This window comes from Haemorhous mexicanus, chromosome 21 (assembly GCF_027477595.1).
Source record: "Haemorhous mexicanus isolate bHaeMex1 chromosome 21, bHaeMex1.pri, whole genome shotgun sequence".
NCBI lineage: Eukaryota > Metazoa > Chordata > Aves > Passeriformes > Fringillidae > Haemorhous > Haemorhous mexicanus.
The window spans coordinates 1,360,593-1,374,224 of record NC_082361.1 but is presented as its reverse complement, the minus strand read 5'-3'; the positions used below and the strand labels follow the sequence as shown (position 1 = coordinate 1,374,224).

The window sequence follows — 13,632 nt, the reverse complement described above, 5'->3', positions numbered from 1 at the left end:
TCCTGCATTTCTCATTTGCAATTCAAACCCAAGACTGGAGCAGACCAAGGGCAAAATGGGCTCTTGATTATATTTAAGAGGTCACCATTGCTATGCAGAGTTGGAAGAAGCAGAACCTCCAGCTTTATTGCATTTTTAAATTATACCTTGTACAGAAGCTGCTCGGATTTGGCAGCAAAAACTGGAAAAGGGATGTTTATATTTGACTTCTCCTTACCAGGGGCCTGCATACTTTCTATATTAATAATGGAAAATAGTATGTTAAAATGCAGTGGATAGTACGTTCAGTTTAAAAATAACCTGAGATTACTCTTAGAAGATGAAAGACTAGCATCCCAAATTTGGCAAATAGTAAGTATTTAATGATACCAGAATGTCAGACAGTTAATACTCACACATGCTAGTGAGGACACAGGATAAATACAATGCTCTTACATAAAAGCTGGGGAGGATGCATTAATAGACCTGTGCATAACAGACCCATAAGGAAGCAGCACAGACATTCAGATTAAAAATGAGGGTAACTAAAGCAATGTTTACTATTTTTATCACTTTTAACAGAGGAATCCCTAATTTTAGTTACCTTCCTACCTGCTTTCACATGGAGAAGAGGATGGGACATAGAAAAGGACAGAATAATAAAGGAAGGAGAGGTTGAGCAGTGTGTGTCAACTACTCACAGCTATCTTTTAAGCTCCTGTGAAAGCCTATGTTGAACAATCACGTTTAAGCATCTCACTTACAGATACACCATAAAGAAGGTGAAACAAAATTGGGCCATTTAGTTGTAAATGTTATGTGTGCTTTTTAAAGAGATGTTTGCTGCTTGACAGACACGGAAGACAACAATAATAATAAAGCAAAGCAATGACTGAAAGAGGCTTTTCTTAGCCTCCTATACAAATGTCACACAACAGCACACAATTCTATTGGCATTTAAAATGCAGGAAAAAACCTGCTCATGTTCCACAGCTCCAACTGCTTTAGGAACACCCACAAAAAGGCAGAACGTTATGTCCAGAAGTGAAACACAGGCAATGACATAAGGAAATCCATGTACAAGAAAACTGCTTCATGTTTCTATTGTTTTCCAATTATACCTACAGTGGTCATATATAATGTAGAGTAATAAAATAACATAAAAGCATCTGAGGCCACTTTATCTTCCCCGAGATTCTGCAGCAATGTCTGGAGGGCTCAGGGAGGGAGCAGCAGTTGGAATGTACACAGGCAAATCCTCTCTTTGCAGCCTGCCTTGGAGGAACAGCCTGGGGACACCTCAGGAGCACCTCTGTCTGCCCAGGAGCATTTGTAGCCCTAACTTAAGAGGATGGTGTAGAAATTTAGAGAAGAAATTTACAGAGAGAGCACAGATTAAACAAAACCCACCCAAACTCAAACTGAAATTTCTGAATAAGAACCCCAGCTCTCTCAGCAGGTCAGCTGCCTGGCTTCCTCCATGACTCTGAGAGCTCTGATGCAAGAATAAAGGCAGTGTCTGCACTAGCCCAGGGCACAGTTACCCAGGTCCTCCTGAGGCGTGTGCCAGTGTGACCCTGCCTCGGGTTCAAAAGGAGCAGCTGGGATTGGGTACTGCATCCCTGGAACACAGCGGAGCAGCTGGGAATGATGCTGTTTACAAACACACACACACACAGATTTGGGAAACAACAAACAGCTGGAGTATTTTTTCCTCCAATATTTCCAACTGGCAATGGACACCAACTCTAATAAATTCCTTCCTGTCTGAACTTCGCAGCAGACATTCAAGAAATGCAGAAATCCCCTTCCCAATGGCAGACAAAAATGATACTATTTTTCCTGACTGATTACTGCACAAATAACAACAATTTGCCATTTGCAAAAAGTTCACTGGCAGAACTGTAGGGAACTGCTCCCAATGCACATGCAGTCCCCTCACACGGTGCCCCAGCACGAAGGACAGGAGCAGGACCACTCCAAGCAGAACACTCAATTTTCTGGCTTTTGTGGGTTTAAGTTAGAGCTTTCATGTATTTGAAGACAATTTTTTTTTTGTCTGTGAATATTTATAAGTGTGAAAAATCCAGGACAGCTGGTAATGCATTTTGAAGTGTGCTAACAGCACTGTATCAAACAGCTTCCTATTGATCACATCATGCTTTCAGTGGCTAAGGATTTCAGACGTGGTGCTTATACATTTTGAATAAGAACTTCAAGTACCTTTTGCTTCAAGCGGTTTTTCACTTCTTTTATTCCCATTTTTGCATGATCTTTTGCCTGCATGAAAAATAATTTAAGTTAAAATTCCTTTCTATTTCCAGGAGTGACTAAGTTTGTTTTCAGTTAATAAAAATGGCAATAAAAAAAAAGTAAAAGGATACTGAAAACACATTAAAACAAACAGAAAGCTAAAAAGACCCCAAATAAACAAAAACCCACCACCCCATCTTTCTTGCAAAAATTTTGTTTTTCCTGTTTTGAAGGCACAGACATTTGATCATTTTGCATTCCACACCCTCAGTGCTCCCCAGTAAGTATTTATCTTTGCTATAACTTCTATTCTTCCACACTGGCAGTGAGCCTGCAAATTCTCCTCGCAGCGCTCTGGGTGCCAGTTCCATTTAGTAGAGCCAATCTCATCCTACTCCTTTCTCTCAGGCTGGAGGAAGGCAGGAAAAAAACCAAAGTTTGAACGGTTATCTCAATGCTTTTTGCAAAATTATTTCCCAGAACTGAGCATATAAGAAATCCTCACTTGTTTCTGTGCTGTTTGATCTGGCAGAGTGGAGCTGGCAGCCACACACGATAGCACAGCAACACACCAGCTGTTTGTTAACAGCACTGAAAACACTTCCATTTAAAGAATAACTCAGTAAGTTGGGCTCTAAATAAGCAGGTATAAGAAATCTCTAGGGAAAATTAATTGACATTTAGAAAAGATGGAAACAATTTGGAAAATGAGAGGATTCCCTTCTTTCGATGAAGCTGCAAGCAGGGAAAGCTGAGGTAACAATGATTTCCAACAGAGCAATGATGAGATGGTAGAGCTGCCTAGCAGAGAACACAGGCACTATTTCCCAGAAAGAGTTCTGTGTAATAAATGGAATTTATCATCTGTACTTTCAAAAGAAATCACAAGTTCCCATTGTACTTTGCATTTCAATTGAGTTTAAATTTCAAAATGACTTTTTCATTTAAATTTGAAATTTGAATGAATGTATATTTTGAGTAATTTTGTGAGTCCAATAAAAATGGATGTAAGTCTTGAGTCTCATTTGAAGGTTAAAACAGAATTGTAATTAGACTCTTATCTCAGTAGTAAGCCAGTACTCAATACTTACAAACTTATAGACAGTCTTCATGGCGGGGTTAGCCTTGGTCTTTACTGTGTTTAAAATGGCTCCACTTCCTTTCTGTAATTATGGTAACAAGGGAAGAAATGTTATCAAAGCTCTTTAAAGCAAACAGCCATCTAAAATCCACCATTCTTGACTTAAAATAACAGAGCATTAACTATCCTTATTAGCAGAGCTGAGTATGAAAAGGTCAGATTTAAAGAAAAAGACCCCAGGAAAACCACCCTGAATGTCGCTCTGGTTTTGCCCAGTTGTTTAATACAGCACTTGTCCAAGGGACACTGCAGGTGCCTCCCTTGTCTTACACGTCTCACAACTGTGTCCTGTGCTTCCACTCACCTCAGGGCTGTTCTGGACATTCCACTAAAATCCTAACCGAGTTTACAACACGAGTATCCTGAGCAACACTCAATGCCTGAGCCAGAGACTCCACCTCAGGACAGCCTGAACGTCCAATCTGAAGAGGGGAGATCTGGTTTTACTTTGCTCTTTTCCTTTCCCTCATCCCACAGTCCTGTTTATCACACACACGGTGCCTTTTTCAGATTCAAGTTGATAGAGGGATAAACTGAGGGAAAATGAAATCTAACTCCAGTCACAAACATGAATTCTAGAACAGCTGAATCTCATGTGATGAATATAACCAAAGTGATGAGCCAGTGATAGGTCAACTGCAAGGACCTGTTCACCTGGCTGGTGTCCCACACCCCTGCCACACCCCACGGACTATTGCTGCACCGCACCTTCAATGAGAAACACAGAAGGGCAAAACCCAAGCAATTAAATCCTGGCTAATGTTGTATTTCCTACTTTCAGTGCAAAATAACATTTCCAGAGATGGAATTTGATTATATGCAATCAGATGTAAACAGCTTTAAGATTTACTGTCTCTGTCACTACATGAAAATCTTCAACAGGCCAAGCCCAGTTCAGGTGTCTGGCAGGATCTCGTGTGCTTACCCTCACTGTGGACAGCCACTGGTGGTACAGTTTGTCGCTGCCTACAGAGAACCAAACACAAAAACAAACAAATTGTAACCCTCTGCTGAACAGAAAACAAGCTCAAAATGTGAAGTGTTGGCACCTAGTGGTTCTGGAACATGGACAGAACAGGACAGGCAGCCTTTTCTTTCAGGAGAAAACATAACATTGAGGAGAGAGTTACACTTTCCTATTTTCTCTGTGCTGTCTCTGACATTTGAGAACACAGATGTTTTTAAGTTCACTAAAAGAAGTCTGAGGTGGTTCTGGGTAAAGCCAAGATTTTTCCTCCAGTGCAAGAACTCTTTTACTTGTGCTTTATTAAAGTGGTAACACTGAGGGTTTTAAAGACTGAACAAGTATTACTAGGACTACAATACATTATTTAAAGCTCTTAAAAGAACAAAAATTTAAGACATTTCAGGCTGCCAAGATCACTAAACCTGTTATTTACCTAGCAGCAATGACCAGTAACATCATGATAACCCACAAAAGTGTCTGAAATTACCTTAAAATATTTCTTACCTGCATATTCTCCCATATTTATCTCCTCTTCAAACACGTCACTGAAGCCCTCCCCAGAGTTCAGCAGATCCAGACGCCCATCAATGAACTGCATCAGCATTAGAATATAGAAACACATCAACCAACCCATTTTTCATCCTTTCAGAAAGACCTTATTCTTCCTTAGTTGGAATAACCTCAATGTTTGCATTGGATAGGGACTCAAAACAGAATGAAAATACCACCCAAACTGACACAATGTTGACCAGTGCCCTAAGGTGTGCGTTGAAATCTGTGGTGAATTTTTTTGCTAAAACCAGCACTCATGTTTGGCTAAACATACATGTTTTCAGCTGCCCTAAAGCAGCAGTTCTATGTTCAACAGTAATATGCTTCCTGGACAAAGTTTACAGGAGATATCTTGGGTCTAGGCATGCCCAGGTAAGTAAAACCCTTGAGTTCAGAGAGCATTAGTGGGAAAACCCATCCACCCCTGAATATACAGAAAGCATCAGCACCCAAGTCTGAGAGAAGCCAGCAAGCAGAACTGAGGTGCTGTGCTACAGGATCAAGCGCCCCAGACCCCACCTGAATTGTTACAGAATCTGCTTCCCCGTGGAGCACTGGAGGCAGTACCTGCTTGAAGAGCTGGAGCTGGATGGCATTCTGCAGGAACTGCCTCATCACAGACGAACGGTGGGACACGAACGCTTCTTCGCAGAAAGTGATGGGTTCACCCTGGGGAGTTCAGAGCATTAAACACTCCAACAGCCTTGGCTGAGTCCCTGAGAATGCAGTGCCTGCACCTGGCCTTCTTCCCTTCCAAAATAAACAGGTAAGGAACATAGGCCTTACCTAGCATTGAGTAAACTGCACTTTATTTGCAGGTCCCAACCACAGGATGGAAAAACAGGCTGGAAAATTGTAGATCATCAAAATAAACCAGAGTGGCTTTACACACATTTTGCTAAAGCTGAAGAACTTTCTTAATTCAAAAAGCTAATATTACTTACTCTCCCCAACATATGACACAGAGTCATGTGAATTCTGCATACTCTGCTTATTTGCCTCAGCAGAGCCAGCACAAACGGGTCAGGAATGTCCACTCTGCTCTTTCCACATCTCTGAAAAACTCCTATTGGAGGAGTGGAATTTCCCTTTTTCCCAATCTTGTCGGCAAAAGACAGACATTGCTTTGCAGTTCTACTTTTATCTCATTTTAATGAGTTATGGTAATGCTGGAGTCTGCTGTGTATCTGCCATAAGGGCACAATTTCTTCCACACGTCTACAAATACACAACGTACCAAGCAAATACATTTATTGAGTTAAAAACAAGTAACAAAGGACTAAATTATACTGATGTATAATTATTACAGATGTTCATACTAACCCACATATATGCTTATGGATGCTCATATTAACCCAACATATATTTGGACTCTTCAACTGTTGAATATTCAAAATTAAGATTAGATAGCAAAAAGTCTTAAAGCATCCCCTTTTAAAGGACTATATCATTCTATTTCTGAAAGCTTTAAATCAGTACTCTCATATTTACCACTGGCTGTGTAAAATAACAGGGCAGCTAAAATGACTGAGGAAAGGATCAATTGCAAGTGTGTGTTTAAGAACGGGATGGGTATTCTTGACAGAGGGAAGTTACTTTCTTAGGAGAGTTTCTGTCACTCCTTGCTTGAACCAGTGAATTTCCATGGATTTGAAAAAAAAAAGCAGGTTTCTTACGTGATAGTTACAGTTTCAGGGTAATTTATTTTAAAAATAATAACCTGGTTTTGATTTATTCTTTTTACAGGGAAAACCGAAATCACTACATGCTTTCCAGGCAAGAAGCGTAAGTGTGAAAAAACTACTTTTTTCTTTGCTGTGGCTTTGCTCTCATCAGAATAAAGAATTATAAGACACTTCATTATATAATAAACAAAGAGAAAATGTTTGGAAAAACAGGTCTGGCTGGTATGTGCACACATATAGGACACTGGTGCCAGTCTCCAGGACACACATGACAAAGGTTCTGGCTCCAAAGCCAAGGTGTGCACTGTCTGGAAGGTTTTACTGCATTTAAATGACTAACAGCTGTCATCCACCTGACCAGTGCAAAAAAGGCTTTCCCATTAACTTCAGATACTGGAATGTAACAAAGGATCCCTGAAAAATATTTTATCCATGTCAGAGAAATCAGAGTGAAAAGAGCTGGGAGGAATGGGTAAAGAGAAATGCAGATTAGTTCACTAGCACACACGGTCACCCAAGGAAGGTTTAGCTTTTGTTTAATCCTCACTTTAAAAACCCTTCAAAGGAAAAAAGCAGCCCTTCCTATCACCTACAGGAATGCAAAATTTCCCCCATGGCCAGAGCAGAGCGTGGACACCGTGGGATGAGCTCAGCCCTGCTGCACCTCCAGCAGCTCCTGCGCCCCAGCAACACACACCCTGCAGCTGGGGCACCAGCAGTGCTAGCACACTTCCTTCCCAAAGTACTAATGATTGAGTTTGTTCATTAGCTTGATTAGACCTTTTGACTTCTTAAGAGACATTTCAGGCTAAACGGCTGCTGGATGACAGAAAAAAACTTTAATCATCGAGGTCAAGCGTGAGCTTTGCAGCTCAGAATGCATTAGTGCCTTCCACCCTCGCTGACCTCCCCGAGGTGCATACACTGTTCCACCCCCAGCCACAGCTTCAGGACAAAAAGGCGAGCTGGACAATAAGACCATTTTCCTGACAGATCTGGTTAACTGTAAATTACAAAGCTAATCAGCTCTGCTTTTACTGACAAATGACATTATACACGGGGAACAGCCGCAGAACTGCAGATCTGGTGTGAAAGCAATGGTCTTGTTTGCATGTGAAACAAGTAAAATAACTTGTCCTGAAAAACTCATCGACTCCTAAACTCACTGGTTCCACCAATTAAAATTTAGGCCATGATTCATCAACACCTTAAATATCCATAATATCCTTTTCAACTGTAAATGCCTAACAGAGGCTGAAGTATTGCACTGCAAAGGCTCTAACTGTGTGCACAACATGACTCGATGAGGAATCTGACTTGATCTGTAATGTTACAGATAATTCACATCTATTTCAAGATTGAATCACAGAATTATTTTTATTACAAAAATGTACACATTTCATCTGCAATCTTAACGTAAAAGAAAAAAACTTTAAAATATAAGATTAAGATTCCCAGAAGCACTGAAAAAATAGGTGTCTTTTCCTTATGTCTTTGCAAATCTCCCTTTATATGACTATTTCATATTCATCTGGCATAATGAAGTTCATCAGGGCAGTGCTGCATCTCATGACCCCTGAAAAAGCTGAAAAGTTTCAGCCCACATCTGATCTGCTGCCAGACCTATTTTTATATTGGAATTCTGTTACATTCTAAAATAATGCTTAAACCTACTTAAGGCAGCAACTGGAAAATAAAAGGAGAACAGGACTTGTTTCAGACTGTTCTAGAGTTTCAGGAAACCTGATGTTTTATTTTAAGAAGCCATAATACAAATTAAAAGATAAAGCCCAATTTTGTTTAGTTACACTGTAAAAAATTTCATCACAATCCCTCCTATTTTAAGGAATTCCTCAGCTCACTGATTATGGCAGGAACTTTCAGAGCGAGTATGAAGGACTGAAATATGTGGGACAGAAGACAGCTCAGATGAGAGAAGAACATGGAGGAAGGGACAGAGGCAAACACAAAGGATGTTTCTGGAAAGACACAGGAGCTCAGAGAAGCCATGGAAATCCATCTACTCCCACTCTTGCAGGAATGTGCACCTGGATTCCAGTGCTTTGAAGGCAGCACTGGGTGCTGGACAGAACAGCAAGGTAATAAAGTCAGGGCTCAAAGACATTAGGTCAACAGTGAGAATCCCTCATACAAGCAAAGATTTCACAAAACTCAGTTCTAAGAGGGGGGAAACCCCAACAAAAAGATCACCAAGCCCAAGAAGCCACAGGTGAAGACTGTTTAGACAGCTCTCAAAGCTGTGCCACGGAAGGCAGGAGTGCAGGGTGTGTGAGCACGGACAGCACCTGGGGCAGGTGAGCTCAGGGCCAGCACAGCCTGGCTACAACTGCAGAGCTGCTCTGCACAGCAGCACACGCTGCAACACCTGGGGCTGCAGGCACACAGAGAGATGGCCACTGACTGCAGACAAGCTGCAAATGCAGGGCCACTGCAGCACCCCCAGGACACAGCAAACCAAGGGCATGCAAGCCAGTCCTGTATCACCTGACACTGCAAAGAACCACACCCCATATGACAATGGTTATGCTGAAAATGGCAAAATAAAGCCAGAGGGGATATTCTAGGACTCATCAGCCTTAATTCCACCCAGAATGATAAAGCAAGACAGGAGAATGATCTGGATATATATGTGTCTATGTCACGTACAGCACCAACCAAAGGCAAGGCACTGCTCTGCAGATCTTTCCAGAACTGTGATGGCAATGTCAGGGAAAGATTAGCTCATCACAGCTGAAGAAGGATCATCAGCCAGCCAGCGGGATTTCATAAAGAAAACCTGAAATTGGTGACAGACACCTGATAGGACATTAGCTCATTCAGCTTGCAATTGCACTGACAAATAACCTCCCATAACCAGTCCATACATTCAGCACAAGAGAGCTCTTCGCATCCACCTCAGTCATAATGGGATCCAGAAAGCAGGGATCAAACTCTCTGCATTAAATGAACGATACCAGAGCTTTATTAGCATCTCAAGATGCAGCTCAGGAACAAAGAAATCACGTGTTCAGAGATTTGACCACATGCCTTCTAAAGAAAAGTACATTCAGGCTCTGTTCAATAAGAGACTACCAGTTCTGAAAAATTATTACTGCCAAGTACAATCTTGAAAAGCGTTTTAAAGCCATGTATTACGAATGCAGACTGCACTGCCCAAACAGTGCAGTCTCACTGAAGAGCTCAGCTCCATCACCAACCCAATTTCAGATTTTTTCAGTTCCTCGCTACAGAATACAGCCTCTCGTAGAGAAACAGCAAGAGAGCACAAAACCAACTTCAAATAAAGATGAAACTGTCAAAAAATGTGTAACCAGAGAAAACTTCCACGGCAGAGCAATGGTTTTGCTTCTTCTTTCAAACTTTGTTAGTTCATCAGGATACCTGACATTTTCATGTTAGACCAAGTAAATGACACACACTCATACCCACAACTAATGAAAGTACATCACTGTAATGGAGCCTGCCAGCTTTCCAAGTGTTTATATGGCTAATTCCAGCCACTGCCTGCCCTGATTTCATCACCTACAGCAGCCAGACTCTTCCTGTCCCTACGCAACTGCTACAGCTTCCTAGATGGAACTCAAGCAACAAGCCTAGCACATGAAGTGCAAAGAAGCCAGCAAGAAAGCTTTTAGGGCTGGGAGGAAAAAGAAAGCAAAAAAAAAAAAAAAAAAAAAAATCACCATTTCACAGATCAAGAATAGAGGCATGAAAATAATAAGTAACTTGTACACGGTCACAAAAGTCTCTGGCAGAGCCAGGGAAAAGAACCGAAATTTCTTTAATCCCTGCTCAGTCCCTTAAATACAAGGCTATTCTTCCTCTTCCTACTTGATATTGTGTCAATGCAGGAGTGTAGGTGTTGAAAGACTAACAAAAGGAAAGTAATAGTATGGTATTATGAGCTGAGAAACCTAATCTTTATCAGATACAGCAAATCTCTATGATGCTGCCTGCACTGGGAACTCTCTCTTTGTCCTGAATATGCTTTAAATTACTGGTATAATGTGTACTGGATATTGTTCCACTCTTATATTTATTCCACAAAAACCCCTGTGGCCTGCATGCGATTTTATCATTAGCTGGCAAGGTAATTTCAGGGCCTGGTCCTGCAATCATTCCATGAGCAATGCTCCCATTGAAGCTGGGACGTTCGGCATGCAAAGCAGCTGCCAATTCAGGGTCCCTGCAATGAAAAGGCCTTTTTCTATTTTAACTATTGTGGAATATAGTGACAATACAGAGGAGGAGAAAAATTGCAGTGCAATTCTTTAAATGAGTTATTTTATACTATGACAAAATATAAAAGTGTGCTTGGAAAAACAATCTACACAAAGTATTGCCTATCAGATAAACCACGAGCTATTTTTGCTTCACCTATTAAAACTCAATAGAATACAAAGTATTTTGTTAAAATAGGAAAAAATAAAATCTCTGTGGAAATAACAAATCATTGGCCGAGATTTACAAATGAACAACATGCCTCAAGACCACAAATGTTACTTTGCTTCCTTTGATTTCTTAGATACATGTAAAAAGTCCAAACTCATCCAAATCAACGAGGTTTCCAGAAAAATATGTTGAAAATATGTTTTTGTGCACAATGTAAATGACTCCATTATCTCAAGATCCCCAAAACCATATTCAATAAACAGCTATTTTGAAGAGCAGGGTACTTTACTGTAAGATTTAGATGCTGATATAGATGCAGAAGGAGAACAAACTGTTTTTAACTTCACTAAAGCAATGTGAGAGAATCCTTAGTCATAAAGAGAGGTCATGAAATCCCAGTCTCTTAGCTGGGTAGCAAACCTCCTGACTCTATAAATAAAATGGATCTAATGGAATGAAACTTTTTATTTTGCACTGAGTTAGACACACCCAGTCTCTGGTAGATCCACTGACGTACAGGATGTAAGAACATGGCCTGCAGTGCCCCCTCCTTCCAGAGTAACTGGCAAAGGAAATGCTACAGCAGAACTCACCAAGGGAGGATCTGTCCCTCGTGCTATGCCTCTCGACAACCTGGTGAGGAGGCCTCAGCTACTGCCATGGAAAAACACAGCCAGAAAAGGCTCACCTTAGAGCAGATCCTGTCCCTGAGAGAGCTTACCAGGGGCCTTGGATTAGGAACACTGGAAAAAGGTTCCATTCCCTCATGCAAATGAGAACTTTTCACTCTCCTTTTATCATTTTCTCACCCATTGTCAGAAAAAGGCACAGATTTCACCTCATTTCACCACCTGATGTGGTGTTTTCTGTCTTGCCTCTGTCAAGGCAAGACAGAAAACACCACATCAGTATAATCATCAAAGCTGCTGATCTTCTATCACTTTCATCAGAGTGCCTTGATAACTAGAGGACCCATCTCACAAGCAGACTTTTCCTTTCTCTGCTCTCCCCCCTCGTTTTGCTCTGTCCTGAATTATCGTACACTCCTGCAAACCCACAGGACACTGCAATCTGCAGTAAGTGCAATCACGTCCACTTGGGCCACGTGGCTCCTCCCAACTCCCATCCTACCGCAACACATTCCTGACATGGAAACCATGCAAAATTCCCAACTCCTTTGTAGGGGGAGAACACCCCTAATTAGAGCCCATGTGCAGGGAAGCATCTGGCTGGGAGCGGCGGTTCGGCGGCTCCCGGAGTTGTCGTGGAGACCGGGCGGGAGCGCCCGGAGCTGGCTGGCCGGGGCACGGGGCCAGCAGCACGGCTGCGTGCTCTGACAGGGAGCAGATGGGCAGGGACTGCCGGGCTCTGCTCCCCTCCAGACCCAGAGGCCCTCAGAGATCAGCTGGAGCTTGTACAAGTCCTTCTCATCTGCCCTGGAACCTCTGGCTTCCACCAAGGAAACAGAACCGAACACGCCAACGTCTCCACCAGAAGAGTCCACGTGCAGTGCCTCCATCCCATTTATGTAATGGTGATGCGAAGCTGCAACAACTGACAAAACATGATGCAAATATTTTAATAATAATTCACTTTGATGCTTTATTTTGGCATTCAGTTAAAACTGCATTCTTGGAAAAATGCACAGGAATTTCTGTGATTCACACAGTGCATGATTCCATCTTGGCTGGGGAAGTTTGATGCTGTTTTAATTATTAATAAAGTAAAACAAATGTTCCCCTACACATGCAAAAGAATTGTTAATAATAATAAAAGATTTGTTAACAATGTCTCTTATTGTGGTGACCTCACAGCTTGGAGACCCTATTTTCTGTTAATCATTTTCAGTTACGTGAATACATGTTTTTTGTTCCAAATTCCTTTTTTAACTCAAAGGCTTCTGTCCACATTAGCTCAGCAGCCTGCTAAGAGCATCTTCAAGGGAAACAGAGTTGACTAAAATGCATGAAAACTCATCACTTTGGCTGGAAAGCCCATTCATTCACACAGGCACTGCCCATGCCTCGCAGGAGGCACATCATCTATACATTTTAGAAGACAAATTTTCCAGGTAAACATTTTTTCCTTGCCTCAAACTCCCTCAGAAAGACGCCCAGCTTATGAGTGCAGCTGCCTGCAGTCTCGGAGAATCCTGCAGCCCAATATTCAGATTCCACAAGGCAGAGTACTCCGGGGAACCAGCCCGAAGCCAACTCCTGCCAGTGTCAGAGAGAAGCTGCACCATGGCTGCTGGGAATGCTCGCAGCAGGCATTGCCTGCAGAAGCTTCAGGAATGTTGGCTACTGAGGAAAGAGTTCCTAAGGAACCAGCCAACTCCAGCTGTGGATGTGGGACCCAAAGGCACACACAAAACGTTCCAGAGCTGCCTCAGCAGCACCGCTAATAACCAACAACGTACAGCGTCCTAAATTTCCCAAGTCTACACCAGATATTGACCAGGAATTGCTACGGCTCAGAATCACCCTGAACACTTCATTAGCACAGTTACTGCCTGCTCCATTGATCACACAAGTATATTTTTCCATGTTTCCATTTTGGCAGTACTAAATTACATTGCTTCAAACACAGAGGTTGCTCATCACCTAACGGCGCTCTTAGTCCGGCTATTGCTGTATTTGACA

At 41.9% G+C, this 13,632-nt stretch overlaps 1 protein-coding gene across 9 annotated transcripts in view; it reads right to left on the bottom strand.

The window, feature by feature from the left end:
• DENND1A (DENN domain containing 1A) overlaps window positions 1-13,632 on the bottom strand; it is a 147,530-nt gene that overhangs the window by 27,510 nt on the left and 106,388 nt on the right. For all 9 annotated transcript variants that reach the window (XM_059864833.1, XM_059864837.1, XM_059864834.1 and 6 more), the window contains exons 14-18: window positions 5,460-5,561; window positions 4,845-4,932; window positions 4,299-4,339; window positions 3,324-3,395; window positions 2,203-2,259 (exon numbers count right to left, since the gene is read on the bottom strand). In XM_059864833.1, coding sequence (XP_059720816.1) covers window positions 2,203-2,259; window positions 3,324-3,395; window positions 4,299-4,339; window positions 4,845-4,932; window positions 5,460-5,561 — 360 coding nt within the window. The remainder of the gene's footprint in view (window positions 1-2,202; window positions 2,260-3,323; window positions 3,396-4,298; window positions 4,340-4,844; window positions 4,933-5,459; window positions 5,562-13,632) is intronic.